The sequence below is a fragment of the Phodopus roborovskii genome, unplaced genomic scaffold, assembly GCF_943737965.1.
Source record: "Phodopus roborovskii unplaced genomic scaffold, PHOROB, whole genome shotgun sequence".
Classification (NCBI taxonomy): domain Eukaryota; kingdom Metazoa; phylum Chordata; class Mammalia; order Rodentia; family Cricetidae; genus Phodopus; species Phodopus roborovskii.
This window is the reverse complement of record NW_026126525.1, coordinates 35,977,406-36,000,245: the sequence shown is the minus strand read 5'-3', so window position 1 is coordinate 36,000,245 and position 22,840 is coordinate 35,977,406. Positions and strand designations below refer to the sequence as shown.

General features: G+C 40.3%; 1 protein-coding gene across 1 annotated transcript in view; it reads left to right on the top strand.

The window, feature by feature from the left end:
* The first annotated feature begins 340 nt into the window (after positions 1 to 340).
* The window catches only part of Wdr19 (WD repeat domain 19), a 64,697-nt gene continuing 42,197 nt past the window's right edge, over positions 341 to 22,840 (top strand). The window contains exons 1-12 of the mRNA XM_051198413.1: positions 341 to 496; positions 3,186 to 3,277; positions 3,568 to 3,633; positions 6,807 to 6,932; positions 10,623 to 10,738; positions 14,179 to 14,294; positions 18,765 to 18,845; positions 20,117 to 20,229; positions 20,483 to 20,656; positions 21,748 to 21,818; positions 22,227 to 22,399; positions 22,487 to 22,601. Of these exons, the coding sequence (XP_051054370.1) occupies positions 491 to 496; positions 3,186 to 3,277; positions 3,568 to 3,633; positions 6,807 to 6,932; positions 10,623 to 10,738; positions 14,179 to 14,294; positions 18,765 to 18,845; positions 20,117 to 20,229; positions 20,483 to 20,656; positions 21,748 to 21,818; positions 22,227 to 22,399; positions 22,487 to 22,601 (1,249 nt within the window). The 5' untranslated portion in view covers positions 341 to 490. The remainder of the gene's footprint in view (positions 497 to 3,185; positions 3,278 to 3,567; positions 3,634 to 6,806; positions 6,933 to 10,622; positions 10,739 to 14,178; positions 14,295 to 18,764; positions 18,846 to 20,116; positions 20,230 to 20,482; positions 20,657 to 21,747; positions 21,819 to 22,226; positions 22,400 to 22,486; positions 22,602 to 22,840) is intronic.

The window sequence follows — 22,840 nt, the reverse complement described above, 5'->3', positions numbered from 1 at the left end:
TAAAAGAAAGGACCCCTCATGCCTCATCTCCTCTATAGCAAAAAACAGTAAAGGATGACACTAGTTTCTCCAAGCCTTACACGTGTGGACCTTGCAGAAGCCGTTTGACTCATGAGCCAACTCCCTCCTCCTACTTGCCACTGTCTGACTCCTGCTTTTTCCAGAAATTTTTCCACATCCTCTCCTGCTATCACCAGCTTCTTCACCTCAGATTTGCTCAAAACCCTTTCCGTCCCCAAAGCCCGCCTCCCGGAGTTGATCTTATCCAATCAGAGCTCAGGCAGGAAGTTGTCCAGATCTCGTGACACCCCCCCCCCAACTTCCCGGCGCTTAGCTCTTTCAAAGGAGAGCGCCAAAAAAGCCCCGCCCCATGCTCGCTGATTGGTCATTACTTGCACGGTCTCCCGGGTAACGGGAACGCGGTAGCCTGGTGGGGGAGTTTTGGTGCGCCTGCGCACTTAGAAGATCAGGGTGCCCCTGGAGCCTGGAGATGAAGGTAAATAACTTACAAGAGCTATGGGTGGTGATTTGACGCGGCCGTCGCTGGTTTCCTCCGCTCTCGAAGTGGAGTAGTTTGTGTTCCCAGTCCCTCCGCAGGAGGGCTAGGGGTGGAAGAATGCTTCCCGGGAGTGGCAGGAAGGGGATGGAGCTGTGAGGGATGAGGGGAAAGGACGCTCTGAGAACAAGCAGAGAGGGAGGCCTGTGCCCTCCGAAACCCAGTAGAAGCCTGGATTGAGGTTGCCCGAACTTATCAGCGCTGGGCACCAGTCGCTGTGTAGGTGACCCGATGCCTCAAGCTGCCCCATTTCTGTAGCTTAACCCCAGGCAAGCCAAGCCACTGGCCCAGAGCCCTAGAGAGAATAAAAATCTCCAAAACAGTAATCAAAAAATTACTTGGCCTGTGGCCGTCCAGTGTACAGATTCCTGGTCGCTAGAACACTTGACGGAGAAATCTGCACACTTGTGTCCGCCGTCCTCAGCAGAAAGATTTTCCACCATTTGGGCATGTTGTGAATCCCACAGCTGCAGCTTCTTCGCTCCTGTGATTTGCCTCAGAGATACCTACCACATCCTGCTCTGGCAAAGAAATGGAAAAGCCGATTTAAAAATGGTTTCACCTTTGCTAAAGCTTCACTGTGGCTCTTGTGTCAATTGGATTGACAGATAATTGTACGTGATTCACTTCAGAAGTGATTCACTTTCCAATATGATGTATCAAAAAGGTGGAAATACTTTTTTCTTTAGAGCTGAGAATCCTGTGCTTGAGAGTTACAGTGACTTGCTCTCATGCCTATAACTAACACATAAGAAGCAAACCTTTGGGTTTCTGATTGGAAACCTGTAACTTTCATTTCTGAATTGTGCCTAGAGTGGCTATAAAGCTCTATGGAAGAAAACTAACCTGTAAGATTACAGCCCAAGGCAGATCTGCCATGAAGGGACTAAAGTAAGGTTTACCAACAATGTAGTCACACAGTTGCAGAAGTAAGGTGTTTTTAAATACTTGTGTACGCCCATGCTGGACGGTGTGTGCTTGGAATCATAGCACAGCTCTACCTTAAGTTGTGATCCCAGGACACTGGCTTTCAGGAGGTGGATACAGAATGTGTCCAGAAAGTACTGAAGGAGTTGTGTTGCCTCTCAGACCCAAGTATTCTGTAATAGTATATAAATAAGCTGCAACTACCTAGATAAGGGTGCCTTTGTTTAATCTAAAACATTAAAATCTAATTTTTTTTTTCATTTAGGGTCATGTTCCCAGGTCTTCTAGATTTGAAGTCTGATATAAGAATAATATAAGTAAATGAAATTTCAAATTTTTTAACTTAATAGCAACTGTAAGGTTGTTAAACAGACAAAATTGTGATAATATGCTTTGTTTTGCTGAGTATCTTCAAAATGTATTTCAACATGTAATCAACAGAAAAAATTATGAAGCCAGCCTTTTTGCCCACACCTTGGGAGGCAGAGGCAGGAGGATATCTGTGAGTTTGAGCCAGCCTGGTCTACAGAGTTCCAGGACAGCCAAAGCCTTTACACAGAAAAATCCTGTCTCAAAAAGACTCCCCAATCCCCCCAAAAAATATAATCAGTAAGTAAAAGAAGATAATTTTAAAGGAATTGTAAGCATCTTAGATAGGTCTATCATAATCATTTAATATTTTTAAATAGTAATGTTGTTAAATTTAATACCCCAAATCTGTGTCACAGTTACCAAACTTGTGTTTAAATTATTTCAGTGTCAATAAAGCACTGTGACACATTTTTATATAATAACTGAAAACATTTAATAACACCAGCACTCAAAAGGCAGAGGCAGATGGATCTTTGTGAGATTGAGGCCAGCCTGTTCAACATAGCAAGTTACTGTCCAACCAAAGCTTTATACTGAGACCCTGTCTCAAAACAAACAAAAGAAGTTGTGTGATAATCTCTCTTTTCTCTAGAGGTGCATTCTAGTTTCATTTCTGTTGCTGTGATAAAGGTACCTGAGATAAACAAATTAAGAGAGCAAGATTTACTTCAGCTTACAGTTCCAGATTATTGTTCCCTAAGCAGGGGAGGCACAGTGGCAGGAGCTTTGAGCAGCCAGTCAGATCAGATCAGAGAGAAATAGATCCTAGCATGCCCACTTGCTTATCCTCAGCTCATTTCTTTTTACAATTCAAGACTCTACTGCCTAGGGAATGGTGCCTCCCACAGTTGGGTAGGTCTTCCACATCCATTAACAATACAGGCCAAACCAGCCCGCTATAGACAGGCCCTCATTGAGACCCCCTCCCCCTTCCCAGGTGGCTCTAGATTGTGTCAGTAATTAAAGCTAACTCAAAAAGCCCATCCTGCTCACAAATTACTTGTGTTTGATTGATTGGTTTTGTTTTGTTCATTTTATTGTTGGTTTTGTTTATTTGTTTGTTTGTTTGTTTGTTTGTGGGACAGGGCCTCACATTGTATCCCTGGCTGGCCTGTAACTCACTGTAGCCCAGACTGGCCTCACTGACAGAGTGCCAAGTGCTGGGATTAAAGATGTGTGCCACCATAACTGGCTCTCATTGTTACTTATTTATTTTTTGAGTAATTAAAAAAATTATTCCATAGCCTACATATCTGCAGGATTAAATTTTGACATTTTCTAACCAATACATAATTGTTTTGAGAATGTAAAAATTGTGTTTCTTTTTTAGCGTGTTTTCTCCCTACTAGAAAAGACATGGCTTGGTGCACCAATACAGTTTGCCTGGCAAAAATCATCAGGGAACTTCCTTGCGGTAACAGGGTAAGAACAGAATGAATATTAAATAATAGTGTGTGCACGTGTATCCACACCTAATCTGTGCCCATAAAGTCTCTTTAGTGTAAACTCTTGCTTGAGTGTGTGTGAAATAAATATTCAACCCCATTAACATCACAGTTTACAGACCTTTTCCTTGATAGTAACTTTTTAAAATAACAAAATGTAAAACTACCAAAGAACACTGACATCAACTGAAATAGAGCCTAATTTTTTAAACACATGGGTAAATAAGAAAAACATTAAATTAACTTTTCTACTCTACTTGCTTTCAGAGCTGATTATATTGTTAAAATCTTTGATCGCCATGGCCAAAAAAGAAGTGAAATCAGCTTACCTGGGTAAGTACAGGGGTGGATCAAAACCTTCAAGCATTGTTGCCCACAAGATTTTTAAAAAAAAGAGGAGTGCTATCTTAAATCAAAAGAATAGCTCCATAGCCCCATGTCCTCGTCTGTTTTCTCTATAGCTATAAAAGGGTTTTTTTTTTTTTCTTTATGCTAAAGTTAGCAAAGCATGTGTGTGGCACTTGAGTTAGAGTTTATATACATAAATATTCACATGGAAGCTTTGTGTGAGTATAAAGTCTCTATGGGGCTGGTGATGCCTGAGCACTTGCCACACAAACATGAGGACCAGAGTTCAGATCCTGAGACACACATAATGCTGTGATGGGGTAAGAATAGTGACTCACCTGTAATTCCAGAGTTGGAAAAATGAAGACAAGATTGATCCCTCCTGCAATCTGACTATTCAGACTAGCCATATAGCTGAACTCTGGGTTTGATTGAGAGGGCCTGCCTCAGTAAGTAAAGAAGAAAAATGGTTAAGGATGATCCCCAACGTGAACCAGAAGCCACTACATGCACACACGTGTACCCCTACACATGAAAACATGCATACACATGTAAACACCACACACGTAAAAGTGGCAAAAAAAAAAAATTACAAAATAAGGATTTTCCCATTAGGAATACCCAACCTGTGTTTCCTTTGGTATTTCCAGAATTCATTGGAGGACAGTTGCTTTGCACACATTTCTTAGAGAATGAAGATGCCATTCTAAATGCACACATAGATTGGGTGCTGTGAATGGCTCAGTGTTGTCATCTTACTCTGCTGACAGACTCAGCAGTTGCTCACATGGAGACTCCCTGACTCAATAAACTTGTGCTGCTGGGATTTTCAATGCATATCTGCTGTCCATAGTGTGTTTACCACTTTTCCAAGTCTCCTTGTTTACCTCTCTTGGCCTGGCCTCTCACACTTGGTCTGCCCCATCCTTCTGAGGCTAACATTTTGCCATCTCCCACATTCATCATTGTTGCTTCTGATTTCACTATTTTGGGGAATGAGATCAAAATAGTTACTCAGTGGTTATGCCTAAAGTAAGGCACTCAGCGAAAAAAAACCACTTTGAGTAAATTGTGTGAGTTTAATTGCCTAATCTCAGTGATACTTATTTGGTTGCATAAGGACCTCATTGAATTCTGTTGCTGGATTCATAATAGTTGGATTTGACCAAAAAAGATCTCCAGACAAATAAAATTCTGTCTGATTTTCTTTAATTGGCAAATGATTTTATCAACAATTTGAAAACTTTCCCCCTCTATGCTCCCAAAGTTTCTGAGACTGTGAAAGGAAATTAGAGTCCCCAAACACATCTTAGCCATTTGAAGAATAAAATAAAGTAATTGCCAATCTAAATGTAAACCACTACATTTAGTAGTTTAGAGAGTATCCAAATAAAAAATAGCATTATATAAATAATGAAGAAGTCTGGGGTTTTTTTTTTTTTTTTTTTTGAGAATTAGAGAAATTATAAAGTTAAAAGCATTATATCTATGCATTATATATTTTATACATGTGTGATTTTCTTTTGGTTTGTTTTTGAGTTAGGTTCCCATGTAGCCAGGCTTGCTTTGAACTTAGTATGTAACTGAGGATGATCTTGAACTCCTGATCTTCCTCACTTATTCTATCAACTATGGTGATTTGAAAGAAAATGACTCCCAGAGGGAGTGGCACTATTAAGAGGTGTGGCCTTGTTGGAGGAAGTGTGTCACTGTTGGGTGGGCTTTGATTTCTCTGGTGCTCAAGCTACTCCCAGTGTTGTCCATTTCCTATTACCTTCTGATCAAGATGTGTCTAGTACCATGTCTGCCTGCATACAGCCATGCTCCCTGCCATGATAATAATAGACTGCACCTCTAAACTGTAAGCCACCACCACCACAAATGTTTTCCTTTATAAGGGTTGCTGTGGTCATGGTGTCTTTTAACAGCAATAGAAATCCTAACTAAGACAGAAGTTGGTGGCAGGGTCAGGGGTTTTGCTCTGATAGGCCTGAACATGTTTTTGCTAGAAGAAATTTGGACTTTGATATATTGGGTTTGAAAAGCAGTGGAATACTTTAAACACTGACTAATGGGCCATGCTAGTAGAAGAGAGAGACAAAGAGAGAGAGAACATAAAAGAGGGAGCCATTATTTGTTTGAAGAGAAGACTGAACCTAAGGTCTAGAGACCTACAAGACTGCCACCAACTAACAATTTGAGCAACAGTGGAAAGGCTACCATAAATGCCCTTCCCGGATAGTGAGATCAACAACTAATTTATCCATGGAGCCCTCATCTAATACCTGTTGGAAACAGAAGCAAACACCCATACCTAAACTCTGAGTCAAAGTAGAACCCAGATGCAGATGGGGAGGACAAGACCAGGCTGCAGAAACACATAGAGACAGCTGACCTGAACAAGGAGGAGCTAATGGGCCTCCAGACTGATAGCTGGGAAGCAGCATGGGACTGACTGGCTCTCAGCCAGAAGGACTGAGCAGTCTAAGGGACCTCAGACAGTGGAGCCAGGATGTATCCCTGGTGCACAAAAGGACCTTGCGAACACATCCCCCATGGAGGGATACTGCCTTAAACTAGATACAGGAGAGAAGCCCTAGTCCCTACTTCAAATGACCTGACAGATCTACATGACCCCACCTGGATGGCATTGCCCTACATGTGGAATTGGGGTGGGGGGATGGGAGGGGAGGGTGGTCAGGGTGCATGTGAGGGGGCAAAGAGGGTAAAAGTGAGGGAGGGAGAGGGAACTGAGATCGACATGTAAAATAATAAAATAAATAAAAAAATTTGTAGAGTGCTTGATGAATTTATTTTCCTGGAAGATGAGGGTTTTTCTTTTTTCTTTCTTTTTTTTTTTAATAGGGCCCAGGAAAACATGATAATTGGTTAACTGGTTACATACAATTGTATTTAGTATAATGCATTGAAGTAGTACTAAGAATAGAACTTAAAGTTTTTCCCATCCCTCAAAGCAAAAACAGAAACATTAAAGTTAATCTTGTATTATCAGTGGATAGCAGGTTGAATTTCTCATTTTGGGATGTCCGTGACCTATTAAAAGATATTGAGTGGTCTTGGGGCAGAAGTCACAGGTAGGTGAGTATTTGTTTCTTCTCTCTGACTTTGGATAGTAATGATTTTCTCTTTTCTAAAAGCAATTGTGTTGCCATGGATTGGGATAAAGATGGGGATATCCTGGCGGTGATTGCTGAGAAGTCTAGTTGCATTTTCCTATGGGATGCTAACACAAATAAAACCAGCCAGCTAGACAATGGCATGAGGTAAGGATACCTTTGTTTTTATTTAAGTGGTATATAAAATACTAAACGACAAATTACTTTCGTCATTTGTATCATTTTTATTAATGTCAGTAATTATACTTACTATGGGGATATAATATATTTTAACAGATGCACACAATATATTCTTGCCAGATCAGTGTAATTAGTATTTCCCAACTTTGTAGTTGTTTTTAAATTTTTCACTGAGCAATGTTACTGTTTAAAGTTTTCACTCAGAAATGTGACTGTTTGTCATCTTAATGCTGATAGTGTTTATTTACTACTTTGACTTTGGAGATGCAATGATGACTTCTTTTTGTTGCTGTTGTTGTAGTTACTTCATTTTGGATTTTGGTTGGTTTTTTTTTGTTTTTGTTTTTGTTTTTGTTTTTTGAGTTTTGGGGTTTTTTTGGGGTTGTTTTGTTTTGTTTTGTTTTGTTTGTTTTTGTTTTTTTTTTTTTTAAGCAAGGTCTCATATACCCCTTGCTGACCTGAAGCGCACTGTATAGCCAAGGATGACTTTGAACTTCTGATCCTCCTGCCCCTCCTAAGTGCTGGGATTATAAGCCTGAACCACCAGTCTTGAGAAGTTTTCTTAGGAAGGAAAAATAGCATTCCCTTTATGGTTAATATGTGTAATCCTTCCATTAATTAGAATAAAGATGTTATGGCCAAATGTGGTGGCTCACTCCTTTGATCCCAGCACTCAGAAGGCAGAAGCAGGTAGATCTCTGTGATTTCAAGTCCAGCCTGGTCTGCATAGTGAGTTCCAGGACAGACCTAACCCTGTCTCAAAACAAAATGAAAAAAGAATAAAGATGTTATGGTTGCAAATAGCTTCTTTTAAAAAGACTTTTGTTAAACAAAAATTTTATGAGAAAATCTGGAGGTGAAATGATGGCAGTGGCACACAATGGAAGACCTTACATTAAACAAAGGAGAAGTCAAGGACAGCACAGGTTGTCCCCTCACCTCCTAAAAGGAGAATGCAGTCTGTTCAGTTAGCATTTATTTATTTGTTTTGTGTAGGAGTATGGAAGTGTACATGACTGTGTGCATATGAGCATGACTGTATTCCTGACTGTTTGCATGTGTTCATGGCTGTATTCCTGACTGTATGCATGTGTACATGGTTATATTCCTGACTGTGTGCATGGCTGTGTGCATGTGTGCATGGCTGTGTGTATGCATTTGTGTGTGGATCCCAGGGATTGAACTCGGGCCATCAGACTTGGTAGCAAGTGCGTTCACCTGCTACCTGATCCATCTTGCCAGCCTCTGAAATTAATTTTTAACTAAATTTTACTATTATTATACTTATTTATCATATTATTATGATAACTATGACACTATTAATGTTAACTTTATTCACTAGTTATTGTAGCTAACTTTTCATATACTTCATTGATATCATCTTAATGTATGATCTTTCACGACTCAACTTGTGTTAACCACACATAGAATTTTTGGTGCTCTGATTTCAGGTTTAGCTAGAGAAAGTCTCCTCTTAACCTTTGTTCTAATTCAGTGTTCTGGGAAGCAGTGTCATTTCTAAAGACAGAAGCATCATCTGTCTGTGGCACTCAAGATGTAGCTACATTGGAATCACCTAGAAGAGTCAGTAACACACAGGCGGCTAGACCCACCCCGAGTTTCTGACTGAGTAGGTCTGAGATGGTATCTAATAAGTGGCATTTCCAACACATCCTTGGGGTGATGCGCCTGCTGATGGGATGATTTTTGAGAACTGTTGTTTTGGATCCTTTGTGATTTCTTCCCTCAGATTGTGGAGTTAGTCTCCAAAGAGTTCTCATTCCCTTTTATAGGGAGTCATAGAAATATCCAGCCTGTGAGTCCTAGAATGCTTGTAAGAACTTGAATTTGGCCAGAAGACGCTAAGCTGATGAACTGAATTTGACCCCTGGGACACACATGGTGGAAGGAGAGAACTGACTTCTACACAGCTACTGTCCTCTAGCTGTGATATCACTCCCACACACTCAAATATATAAATGTAATTTAAGAAAATAAACTATTTAGACAAAAGTGCTTTCTATGTGCTTCTGAACAACTTTGTAGTAGTGATGGAGCAACAAACATAATCTCTTTTTGGATTTTTGGTTTTGGTTTTTTTAGTTTTTTGTTTTTTTGTTTTTGTTTGTTTGCTTTTTTGGTGTGGCTAGGAATTGACCCAGGGCTTTGTTTCCAGTGCTCTACCACTGAAACATATGCTCAGCCAAGATACATCCTTTTTAAGATTATGAATTCCCTATTTAATTTGCCACGTTGTAGAAAGCTCCTTGTCCCCCATCGTGCACTTGTATGTGGTGCCTCTATATGTGTGCATGTGGAGACCCGGGGCTGACTCACCTGATCATTCTCTACCTCATCCATTGAACCCAGAGTTTACCATTGTGGGTAGTCTAGCCAATTTGCTCTGGGGGGGGTCCCTTTCTGTCTTGCAAGCACTAAAATTACAGGCAGACCCATCAGGCATTTACATGGGTTCTGGGGGTCCAAACTCTGCTCCCCCACACTTGTGCACCAAGTGTTTTATCTAAAAAGCTACCTTTAAAAAGTGCACAAAGTTTCATGTCACTGCTCTAGAGACAGCAGAACCTGGGGAAATGATGCCAACAAATGAGATCTGGACTAAACAGGCCATGCAATAGCCAACTTTATTCAGAGCATCAGACAATTTATTCTCTGAGGGTTAAGAGGAGTCACATGAGTAAAGTTTACAATCAATCACAGGCTAAAGATGGCAAACAAACCATGTGGCAAAACATGTTTTTCCATAGACGCATATAAACAAATAACAATAGCCAGCTGTGTAAGGAATAATCTGAAGTAAACTCGCTCCTATCCACTACACCTGGGGGAGCATGAAAACATTCCAAAAACACTTCCCTGTTGTGACAAAACTAAGGTTATAAGACTCCTGTCCTGTTTTCATGGAGTTTCTTACAAGCACTCAGGGTTCTCCTCAATTCTTGGACCAAGTTCTAGCAGTTTCATTGTCCATTAACATTTTTATAATAATTATAGTTAAAACCATCACCAGTAACACAAATCACCCATGAATTTGAGGTTCTGTAACAACTGAGTTGAAGTCTAGATTCATTATTTAGTAGTAGAGTCTAACTGCTGCCAAGATGATCTTGTACTGTCTCCAATTTTTCTTTTAAATTTTTAATTATATTTTATGTGTGTGGGCTTGCTGGGATGCATGTCTGTGAATCACATGTATTTCTGGTGCCTTCAGAGGCCAGAAGAGTGTGTTGGATCCCTTGAAACTGGTGTTACAAACAGTTGTAAGCCACCATGTGGGTGCTAGAGATCAAACCTGAGTCCAGCCAGTGTTTTTAGCCTCTGAGACATCTCTCTGTCACCTCAAAAATTCTTTTAGCACTTAGTCTTCATCTAAAAACTATAAGCTGTGTGGGGTTTGTTTGTTTGTTTGTTTTCTTGAGATAGAGTATTACTCTGTAGCTGTAGGTAGCCTCCAACTCACAGAGATCTGTCTCTCTCTGCCTCCTGAGTGCTGGGATTACAGCTAAAAGTCCATGAACTATGACGTTGCACTTCAGTGTCTAAGCATAGTTTGAAGTTATATATAAATATTTCTTAGAGCATTATTAAGGGGTTATGATTGTGAATTGTTCTGTAATATATATCTTAATATTACAGGGATCAAATGTCTTTCCTTCTTTGGTCAAAAAATGGAAGTATCCTGGCTGTTGGGACCATTAAAGGAAATTTGCTTATTTATAACCATCAGACATCTCGAAAGATTCCTGTTCTTGGTAGGTTCTGGCTAGAAGCACTACTGCATGTTTGAGATGCTGCAAGGGAAAGTCTGAGGAGAAAGGCTTCCCTGGTCCATCTTAGATTGCTGACCAAGATTTCCTGAGGTACACAGGACAGACCAAGTTAAGGTCAGCCTATGTCTTCAAGCATCAGGACATTAATGGTAACTGTTTTCCCTTTCACATTCAGATGGAATCGCTAGACATGGAGTAGCTGATATGCATGTCAACACCTATTGATCATATATGTCTATTTTTGGCTAATTTTAGTCAATGTTGTTGTGTCATAATGTATACTGATTTTCACCCATGTAGTAAGTGAATTGAAACATTCGGTGATTGTTTATAGGATCCATGGTCCCGATCCTTACCCCATCTTGTCTCCAAATTCCAGTTGAATATAGACATTGGACTATGAATAGTTTGCCACGGAGTATGTGGCCCATTTCACCTTGCATGAGGTACTCTGGTTCCTCCAACCCCTGTTCACTTGGCCTTGGCCCCTTGAATACCCTTGAAGATTGACCCTTTTCATTGTAGCATCATTCATTGATGAGTGATAGAATGAACTGCATTCTATGATAAGGTTAACTGCAGGCATGTGGCCAGAGAAAGCATCCCAGCCACTAAGAGAGGCTACAAGTGCTGGAGATAGCGGCACCTGCAGGAGATATCAGAAAGTGCTTTCCACTAAGAGCAGTGAGTCATTTCAAATTGTTTTCACAGGTATCGCTTTAGTATTGATTTTAATTTTAAATAATGAGAGATAAATAAAAGCATCATTAATCTGTTTGGAAGACAAAATTAAAATCAACTTTTTTCATATAAGTTTCTTTTTATTTATTTATTTTATATAACCAAGTCCATTTAAATGAAAACAAACATTTATAGACAATATTTGGGAATTTGGGCGTCATTCTTTCCAAACTACTTCCTGCTGGTAAGGGGCGCTGTCATGGGGGATTCCAAGAAGATGCAGAAATCCTGGCTGTTTTTGTCTTTTTTGGGGGGGCAGTTTGTTCTGTTTTGTTTTTCAAGACAGAGTTCCTCTGTGTAGTCGTGGCTGTCCTAGAACTCACTCTGTAGACCAGGCTGTCCTCGAACTTAGAGATCTGCCTACCTCAGCCTCCCAAGTGCTGGGATTAAAGACATGTGCAACCACTGCCCAGCTCCATATAAATTTTTGTATGACTCAAGTAGGCATTGTGTTCCCCACTTTATCTGTGAGAATGTCTTCCAATACATTATAAGCCCCAGAGATTTTTTACATTGATGTATATGGAAATAGTATGTTAGAGCATGATCTCTCATATCAGGCTACTATATGAACATGATGTTATTGTGATCTTTGTATTTAAAATTAATATGATTCTGCCCACATTCCTACTTAATTAACATGTAAAATGCACCTGAAAAGATTCTAACTAATTATCCTTTAGATAAATATACCATTGCTTCTCTCACACTTGGTTGGGATTTGTGACTCGGCCCTCTTTCCTCTTAACCTTTTTAAATTTTATTTTTATTATTTTGAATTATGTGCAGGTATTGAGTGCAGATGCTTACAGAGGCCAGAGATATTGAACTCTCGGAGCTGAAATTACAGGTCGTTGTAAGCTACCCGATGTGGGTGCTGGGAGCTGAACTTGGGTCCTCTGGAAGAGTGCAAGTGCTCTTAAGCACTGGGCGATCTCTCCAGCCACTCTTCTTAACTTTTTTTAAAATCAGATCACCCTACTCATGGCTGCTTTATCCAGAAGCACTGTATAGAAACCAGATATGCATTTCATGGTGTACATTTCCTTTGACTTGACTAGACGCCTGCATTTCTTCCTTTGCAGGGTTCTGATGTGCACAAATGTCAGTTATGACAGTTTTAATTAATAATGCCAGTCTCCCATTTCAGATGCCAGAGTACTGTAAAAGTAGGTCAGGTAGTTCATGTTAACTGTTCTTACTGATGTTATGCTTAAACTGAGTTTTGAGCAATGTGGCAGTGTATAGGAAAAAAGGAAGGTTTCTTCTTCCCTTTCTTGGTAAAGAAAGGAGTTTATGGGCCAGTGAGATGGCTCAGGAGGTAAAGGCACTTGCTGCCAAGCCTAACAATCTGAGTTTAGTTCCTGAAACTCACATGGTGAAAGAGAGAATCAGTTCTCAAAGGTTCTTCTTTGACCTCTACATTTGTGCCATGGAACACACATGAGCATACACACACACACACAAATAAATAAATGTACCTTTAAAAAATGAAGGAGAAAGGCATTTGTGTTTAGCATCTTTCACCTCTCTTTACATAATCCTTTCCCATCCTGATGTCACTGCACCACCTGAGTCCTTTAGTCTATGATCCACATGATCACTCCATCTACAAGCTCTTCTCTAGATGTTCCCTTCGTTTTTGTGCCCTGCTCTCCTGACTTGACATGCTCTCTGTAGCCTGAGAACTCCTGAATCTGTATCTCTCCAACCATTGGCTAAGCTCACACACGCAAGTCCTTACTCTCCATCCTCAGTGAGATCCCTGTGAGCACTGCAGGTTTAACATCCCCAAGCCCTCTTGATTGATGAGAAAGTGTCTTAGGTGTTCCCTACAGCCGTGTCCATGTTGCAGGCTGTCTCACCTCCACTCCTCTTGCCCTGCTCCAGTGCATTTGTGCTCTGTGTGCCCATGGGTACTGTATCCTTAGGTCCAGCCACCCACAGTTGGAAAGTATTCAGGAAAAAATGTTGACTTGCACTGAACACACACAGACATATGTCACCTACTGTTCCTTGGTGAGGAGTCTCCCTTCTTTTTTTAAAATTCATTTATTTCATGTGCATTGTTCATGTGTTTTGCCATGGGTGTTGGGTCCCTGGAACTGAAATTACAGACAGTTACAAGCTGGCGTGTGGATGCTGGGAATTACCCAAGTCCTCTGAAAAAGCAGTCATTGTTCTTAACCACTGAGCCATCTCTCTAGCCTGGAGTCTCCCTTCTTAGCACACATCTCACTAGGGAACGTTCAAATATGTGCCTCGGTGTCACCGTGAATTATACTGTAGTTATAATGAGCAGTTAAAACTGTGAATGAACAGTCAGCCTATATCAAGGATTTATGAGACCACGGGCTGAATGGTAGCTTTGGGATTTACTTCTCTTAAGATAGTACCATTACAAGTCTGGTTCTGTGATAAATCAACAAAATTTGTAGAGGAAAACATTGTTTTCTGCGGGGGCCTTGGTGTATTATCTAGATGAAAAGTTGTTATGTGCCTTCATCTTAATTTCTAGCTTCCTGATAAAGCATTTGAAATAAGGTTGCATAGACACTAAAGGCTTGGGTGAGAGTAGAATCCCTTGATTGTTCATTCTCATAGCACAGATTAGCATCACAAAGTTCTTATTTATTCTTTTGAGAAGTCCATGTGTCTGCAAAAATTGTCTCTTTTCCCAGGAAAACATACTAAGAAAATTACGTGTGGATGTTGGAATACAGAGAATCTTCTCGCTTTGGGTGGTGAAGATAAAATGATTACCGTTAGTAACCAGGAGGGCGACACAATAAGACAGGTAAACTCCTTGTAGTCTCTGCTGTGAGAGATCCATTTTCCTCATCATAAACAGCTTTACATCAAACTAATATATCAAATTTTAAGTCATGCTGGGCATTGTGGTGCATGCCTTTAATCCCAGCACTTGGGAAGCAGAGGCAGGCAGATCTCTATGAGTTTAAGGCCAGCTTGGTAGTCTATAGAGTGAGTTCCAGAACAGGCAGAGTTATACAGAGAAACCCTGTCTTAAGAAAAAAGAAAAATTAAAGTCACTATATGGAATATGCATGTAATTTCATATTTTAAAAGATATTGATATTATTTTACATGTATGTCTGCCCACAGTTATGTGTGCATACCATAAACATGCCTGGTACCCACAGAAATCAAAAAGGGGTGTTGGATTTCCTGGAACTGGAGTTACAGATGGTTACAAACCATTAACTGAACCTGGGTCTTCTGTAAGAGTAACAAGTGCTCTTAGCTACTAAGCCATATCTCTAGCCCCCATTCTTATGTTTTAAATGTGAGAAACCTTTGTCAGTTCACATACAGCACCCAGATGCCCATGAACATTCATATTTTCACACTTGCATATACATCTACCCAAATCCTTTTTTATGTATTACTAGGAAACTTTTCTTTAATATGAGTAAGTTATCTATTAAAGGAAATATGCTTTCCCCTGCTATTAAGTGGATTATCAGCTCTGTGGCTATAGTGAGCATGTTTGTGATGAAGTCTTATTTTTATGTACCATGCTAATAAATGTCAAGGACCAGAGGATTCTGGACTGGGAACAAAGCATCTTGATTCTAAACTTTTCACTGATGTTAAATTGTTTTCAAAGTAATCCTGACAAGACTTCAGTTTAAGATGAAATTCTACTACTGTTGGAATTTCCCAAGATTGATTTGATCCCTAGTGGGCCTCTCCATAAGGGAACTTGTATTGCCAGTAGCTACCTAATATCACCAATGAGGAAAATTAGTCTTTGAACTACTGTCTGCACATTAATATTGGTTGAAATGCCCTTTGAATATCTACCGAGGCACATGAATGAACCTTGCCCAGCTATACACATAATTGGGAATGTGATGGACTCATCAGTTGCTGCTGTGTAACAAAACATCTCAAAATGCAGGAACTTAGAACATCTGTGTTTTATAGTTGTCAACAAGGAATCCAAATGCAGCTTCTTGGGGGTGCCTCTGCCTCAGGATCTTCCATGAGGCTGTTTCTAAGTTTACTCATATAGTTGTTGGCAGAATTCACCTCCTTGCAGATTGCTGTTCCCACACAAAATCACTGTAAGTTCTGATTCCTTGCCACATGGATCTCTCCTGTGGAGTGTACAGCTGTTGAATGTGGTTTGTCACCCAAGTGTTCATGTGTCTCTTCTATAGATTGTCGGGAAGTAGTGGAACCTTTGAAGAGTTGGCACCTAGTAGGAGGTGAGGGAGTCCTTGTGGACAGGAAAGAATTAATGTAGTCCTCCTGGGACTCTAGTAATTAAGTGAAGGTTGTTATAAAAGATGAAGATTGCCTTCCACCTGCTTCAGCTTCCATGCTCACCCTGGCTCTTCTGTTAACACACATCCCTTCCTTTAGAAGACACATAGTCTTCTAAAAGATACATGGCCCTTCATGATTGGTTACCAAATTTTGTGGTACAGTTTACAAGCTCTTTAGCTTTAGGAGATAGTAAATCTTTAAAAGACAGAAAAACTGAATAAGATGGAGTGTAGGCATATGTTATAATGAAGGTTAGGAGTGTGGCTCAATGGTAGAGAGTACTTACCTAGCATGCACAAGGTTAATACAGCATCCCTCATTCTGTGCAAGCAGAGCAGTATGAGCAGAGGTACGAGGGGAAGGTGTAGTCCAGGCTGCCCAAGCTAGCTGAAGGTGTGCACTGAGATTAAGGTTTATAGTGAGCAAGGTGGAAGAAGTGAGTTGGTTCTGTGTCTGGGATACTTAGAACAAGTCAAGCAGAAGTGCATGCCTCTGCTGCGTTGAGCAGAGATGTAGCATGGCTGGTGTAGATCTTTTTAAAAGAGTTTTGAAAAACCCTTAATTGTATTCATTATTACTGTGGGGGGGGGTAGAGGAAATACACACATGCACTCACTTCAACACAAAAATGGAGGTCAGAAAAAGATGTGTTGAGTCAATTCTCTCCCCTTCTGCCTTTATATGGGTTCTGGGAACCAAACTCAGGTCATCATGCATATATGCCAAGCACCTTTTATCCACTGAGTCATGCTGGTACCTCAAGTTAGTATAGTTTGTAGGTTTGTCTGAGCCAGGTGGTGGCAGTGGAGGCAGCAACACACACCTTTAATCCCAGAGCTTGGGAGGCAGAGGCAAGTAGATCTTTAGCCTGTTCTGCAGAGTGGGTGCCAGGAAAGGCTTCAGAGCAATACAGAGGAACCCTGTCTGGAAGGGGGAAAAATAGTTTTGTCTGACATTCTAAAAGTGTTTTGCTTTGACATGATTTCTAGAAATCTTACAATTTTGATCATTCTATCCTGGTGTCCTTTAGGAACAGAAAGGTAGGTGCACTGTGTCCCTGCTGCAGCTCCCCCAATCCAAATGCCCATGCCAGACATTCCCCGTAGGCACCTGAGTCATGAACTGACCTTAGAACAGTTTTCTACAGGGCACCCCAGGAATTCATTGCATCTTGCCAGTGTTTGCATACAACATAATTGTTTCTACCTTCTTACCTTAGGCGGTCTCCTTCCAGAACTAGACACACCACTTAAGGTGTCGCGTGGTAGGCAAAGCACCATTACAAGTATTGCATCACTTGCTATCTGTGTCTGCTGTGGCTCAGAAGCTGTCTCCAATGCTGCTTATGCTTCACAAGGATCTGAGTCTAGAGACTGGTTTGGTTGTTTGGTTTGTTTTTTCAGTTTTAGGGATTGTACCAAGGGCCGCCTGCATGCTAGGCAAGCACCCTAAACTGCTTCCTCGGCCCTCCGTTTTTTGCATTTGAGACAGGGCCTCACTCTGTAGCACAGGCTAGCCTGGAAGTCATTATGTAACCCAGGCTTTCTTTAAACGCATGGCCATAAATCTGCCTCATCCTCCTGGAAGTTTTAACTTTGACAATTCTACATTTTATTTTTAGAAAGTACTTGGTAGTTTTTTTTTAAGCTCTGCTTGAAATATATGTAAAGGTAATCTATACATATATAAATAATTCACACATGATAATGACAAAACTCATAATTACAGAGTAATGCTGAGACATTGTTGCTTACCTCTTACACTGATGAAATGATATATGTTGTGGCCACATATTATATTGATAAAACTGTAGATAAAATTACATACACCTTCAAGATGGACATTTGAAAAAAATGACAAAGCTACACAGGCCGTAACAGCCAAACAATGCCATTTCTAGAAGTTCACCCAGCAAAGTGCATCTCCTATGAAACAGAAGTATAGTTTGCTGGGCTGCAGAGATTGGCTCATCAGTTAAGAGCATTTGTTCTTACAGAGGACCCAGGTTTGATTCCCAATATCTGCATGACAGCTTACAACCTTTCATAACTCCTGTTTCAACAGCCTCTTATGACACTTGAGGGCACAAGGCATACACATATATGTGGTACATAGACATACATGCAAGCAAAACCATACACATAAAAAAAATCTAAAATAAAAATTGAAATATTAAAAAGTGCAGTCTACTGAAACTTTTAAATTTGTTATTTTTTTAGTTTATTTATTTATTTTACATTCTGGCCCTTTCTCACCCTGTGTCTCTTTAAAGTCTTTATTATATAATCTCTCTCTCCCTCGCTCTCGTGATTGTGTTTTAGGGACTTTTGGTGTCTTGTTTCTCTGTGAGTTGCATTCTTTTGAACTTAAAGTTCATTTTCTGCAGGGTATATCAGACTTGGAGCATTTGGCCTGACCTCTCAGGTATGGTGGGCCTGCTCCTTCCACCATTTATATAAATTTCTTCCCAAAGAAACTTACGGACTACTCAGCATGTAAGCCGGAACCACAGACCCTAGTAAGGATAGGGAATAAGGGTGTGGATTATATTCTTGAGATGAACATTGTTTTTTCTGACCCAGATCACTAGCTCCCCACACCCCCACCGCACAGCAGGCTGCAGCTTGAACATGTGAACATGCTGCTTTCAGTGTGCTATTTGCTGAGGCTATCTGTAAATCCTTCCTTGAGCTTAACTGTCCACTTAAGAAAAACACACATTCTGTTTCACCCTGAATTTCCAGGTATTTAGCAGTAGAATTTTCAGGTTTATAATTCAAATTTAGTCATAAATAAAAGCAAACTTTGTATTTTATTAATATTCAGAATGACTAAGATTCATTTTACAGAAGGAAAGTATTTCTACTGAACCCAGGACTTCATTCATGCTACGCTTAGCTTGTGTCCTGTCACTGATGAGAGTGATTTGATTGCTGAGTTCATTTACAGTGATGATGATGTCTTACTTCCATAGACACCAGTGAAATCAGAGCCAAGTGACATCAAGTTCTCCACAAGCAAGACAGATGACCGAATTTCTTCTGCTGAAAACATAGTAAGCATTCTAATTCAAGCCCACACCCAAATCATCTTGGTAGTTTCATAGTGGTCAATTTCCTTTTCCCAACTGGCTCAGACTTTGATAAATTATGTCTGTTGTTTCTTAAACCAAGGAAAGCCTTAGTCTCTCAGACCTAGAAGCTGTGTCTGCCATTCTAACTGCCTTACATCCCAGTAGATGAGAACATTTCCTGTTATGGCTGCTGTTTCTATACCCATTTCTATGGTAGCAAAAACAGAGACGTCTTTAAGAATGGGAACATTAAAGCCAGAGGTGGTGGCACAGGCCTTGAATTCCAGCACTTGGGAGGTAGAGGCAGGTGAATATCTGAGTTCGAAGCCAGACTGGTCTACAGAGTGAGTTCCAGGACAGCCAGGGATACAGAGAGAAACCGTCTCAGAAACAAAATCAAAACAAATTTAAAAAGTAGAAACAATGATTTCTGTGAGACTTTAGATTTTTTTTTCACAATGCTGATGGTAAACAGATCTCTGAAAATTGTAGCCTGTGTTTCTTTAACATGTACAATTTCCATGCTATATTGTAACATTCTAGACTCCAGATAATTTTTATAATAAACACAAACATATGTAAGAAGTTAATGCTTCTTTATTTCCTGAAAGGCTGTTTTAAATTGATGCTGTTGTAGTTGATAACATTTTAGAATCCAGGAAATACAGCAAAGTATCATCTTTAACATAGGTTAATATGCATTTTTCTCTCCTCAACATAAGGATAGCTTCCAGTGAGAATTGTAGCTAGTTCTGTGGGAATAACACAGGGATCCTACTTCAGCCACACTCATGGGGTGGGGGAGAGTTGGTTAGAAAGTGACACTGAAGTTAACTAGCTTATCCTTAGGAGTGCACACCTGCAATCCTGGCTGGCTCACAAGCCAAGGGGCCTCTGAGAATGAAAAAATCTGTAATGAAAAATTCAGCTGCAGCAAAACTATGCCAGAGTCACCCTCCTAAACAGCACAGTATCAGATGAGAGGTATAGAGTCCAAAAGACTATCCACAAAGGCATAGTGTCTCAAAAGGATATTGGACATACATAAACCCAAATACCTCTGCTAGACTATATACATCGCTAAATCCTTTTGCCATGATTGTTAGTTACAGTTTATACTAATGATAACATTTAGCACATCTTGCTTTGACCCACTGTTTTCACAATGGGGTTTTGCTATTTGGACTTGCTTATTGGTCTTCTCTTGAAATTCTGAGTAACTCATCCCATGATCTCCTGATCTTTCCTGGCAGATAAGTGCGGTAGTTGGCAAGAAAATGTTGTTTCTTTTTCATCTGAATGAACCAGATAACCCAGTTGATCTGGAGTTTCAGCAAGCCTATGGCAACATTGTTTGCTATAGTTGGTATGTACAAAAAATTATAGGAAAAAAAAGCCATGTGTTTTTTCGTACTATTTGCCTGTCTGTAAAATTATATTCTATATACTGCATCCTTATTGCAATCTGTGACCTCATGTGTAACACCACCCAGCATGTTATCTGATACACAGTAGGGCCTCAGTGAATTATATTTTATCATATTAATGTTTTTGCCATTTTGGCCTTGATAGTTCACCTCTTTTTTTTTTTTAATCCTATTATTGCTTTGCTGCTGTAGGTATGGTGATGGCTACATCATGATTGGCTTTTCCCGTGGAACATTTCTGGCCATTTCTACTCACTTTCCAGAAGTTGGACAGGAGATATTTAAGGCTCGGGACCATAAGGATAATCTGACCAGTGTGGCATTGTCACAGACTCTGAACAAAGCTGCTACATGTGGAGATAACTGGTTAGTTACTCACATGTTTCTGAGAATGTGGAGATGTGTTAGGGTTGCTGTGAAGAGACATTTAATTGGGGCTTGCTTACAGCTCAGAGATTTAGTCCATTATCATCATAGTGAGAAAGCATGGTTGCATGCAGGCAGACGTGGTGCTAGAGAAGGAGCTATATCTTGATCCAAAGGCAACAGAAAGAGACCATGTCCACACAGGGTGTAGCTGGAGCATATGAGAGACCTCAGAGCCCAACCCCCAGTGACACACTTCCTCCATCAAGGCCACAGCTCCTAATAGTGCCAACTCCCCATGGACCAAGCATTCATACACATGAGTCTAGGATGGGCATTCCCATTCAAGCCACTGCAGGGAGATACTCAAGAGAACCAACAGAATTTTGTGGTTGATGTGCATCTGACATCTACACTTCCTTGGACTCTTTGAACATTTTACAATGAAAAAAAAAAATTTAAGACCTCTGCTTCCCTGCTCACATTCACATGGTCAGCACTCATAGTCTCCCAATAATATATAGTGAAATAGCAGACTGTTTAACACAGAGAACATCTGAAGGTTTATGTCTCAGAACAAAAGAATAAAATGGAGCATGCTAGAAAACCAATCTTAAAACTAAAATGGGAGTTTGCGATTACAAGGAGTGAACACACTCCATCTGCCTCTCCTACTGATCCAGCGAGACAGGTGTATGCACATTGACATTGAAGGGCTTCAAAACTAAGTAACAGCAGACCGATCAAAGGGCAAGACCAGAATTCAGTGTTCCACAACTCAGCAGGGAGTCCCCTATTGGCCCATCTTTGTTAGCCAGTGCTCACAGCAGCCTGAAATCTGAAAGTGGGCTCCAGAGCATATAGAGGGCCTGTAAAGCCGTTGACTGCAAGCTGAAGCTGTAGAAGAGGGGAGCACCTAGTGGGATGAGAGATGGAAGTGAGAGGAGGGAGGGTCCAACAGCAGGGCCAGGAGAGGGAGAAGGAGGGTGTTCACTGGGAGGGCCAGTGGAAAGGGTGACTAGAAACTATGTGCAAAAATGCCAGAATGAAACTCACTAAAAATATATACTCCTTTTTCTTTACTTTTTCAGCATTAAAATTCATGATTTGACAGAATTAAGAGACATGTATGCTATAATTAATCTGGATGATGAAAATAAAGGTATTGATCTTGCCAAAGCTGATTGGTATTTTGTCATTGTAGTAGGGGAGAATAATGATTGTTGTGTAGTTTGTATTCTTATAGGAGGAATAAAATTAACACCTTTCTGTGAAGCTCCCTAAAATAGTTTTTTTTAACTTTAGGAACAACTAAAGGTTGTAAGTACACTTGGGTACCCGAGGCTAATAGCAAACTTTAATCCCAGTTGTACAGTAGATGTATACTTTTGTTTGAGCCACAGCAAATGATTCAATATCCATATTCTCTTATTAATGTGTAGTGAAATAGCAAGATGACTTGGGGAAGAACGCATCTAAAGTTTTTACACCTATTGCATGAAAATATTTGACTGCTTGCCCATAGTATATTGTAGTTTTGAATGATGATTTATTTTGCAAATTATTTCAGGTTTGGGTACCTTATCCTGGACTGATGATGGTCAGTTGCTAGCACTGTCTACCCAAAGAGGCTCACTCCATGTCTTCCTGACCAAGCTGCCCATCCTCGGGGATGCTTGTCACACAAGGATTGCATATCTCACCTCCCTCCTTGAGGTCACTGTGGCCAACCTCATTGAAGGAGTATGTAAATCATATGGTCTGTCCTTTGTTCATAAATTGAAACAGTTTTAACAGTTGACTCACTACTGTTCCGATACTGTGTTGTAGGAGCCACCAATCACAGTTTCCGTTGATGTGGAACCCAACTTTGTCGCAGTAGGTCTCTATCATCTGGCTGTGGGGATGAATAATCGAGCTTGGTTTTATGTCCTTGGTGAAAATGGCAAGTCTAAATCCCAGTGTTGTATTCTTGTATACTATTCCATCTCTTTACTATTGGGAAGCATGAGAAGGGATTTTTGAGGCAGAGACTTCCACTCACTTTCATCCTGACATCTCTTTCTTAACTTTAATGGCTTTGTTTTACTCTAAAATCATTGCATAGTGTCTAGACAGATTGCGTTCTTTGCTTCTGTAGTGAGGACAGCATTGTATGAGTTCTCCATTACAGAGATCCTGGGT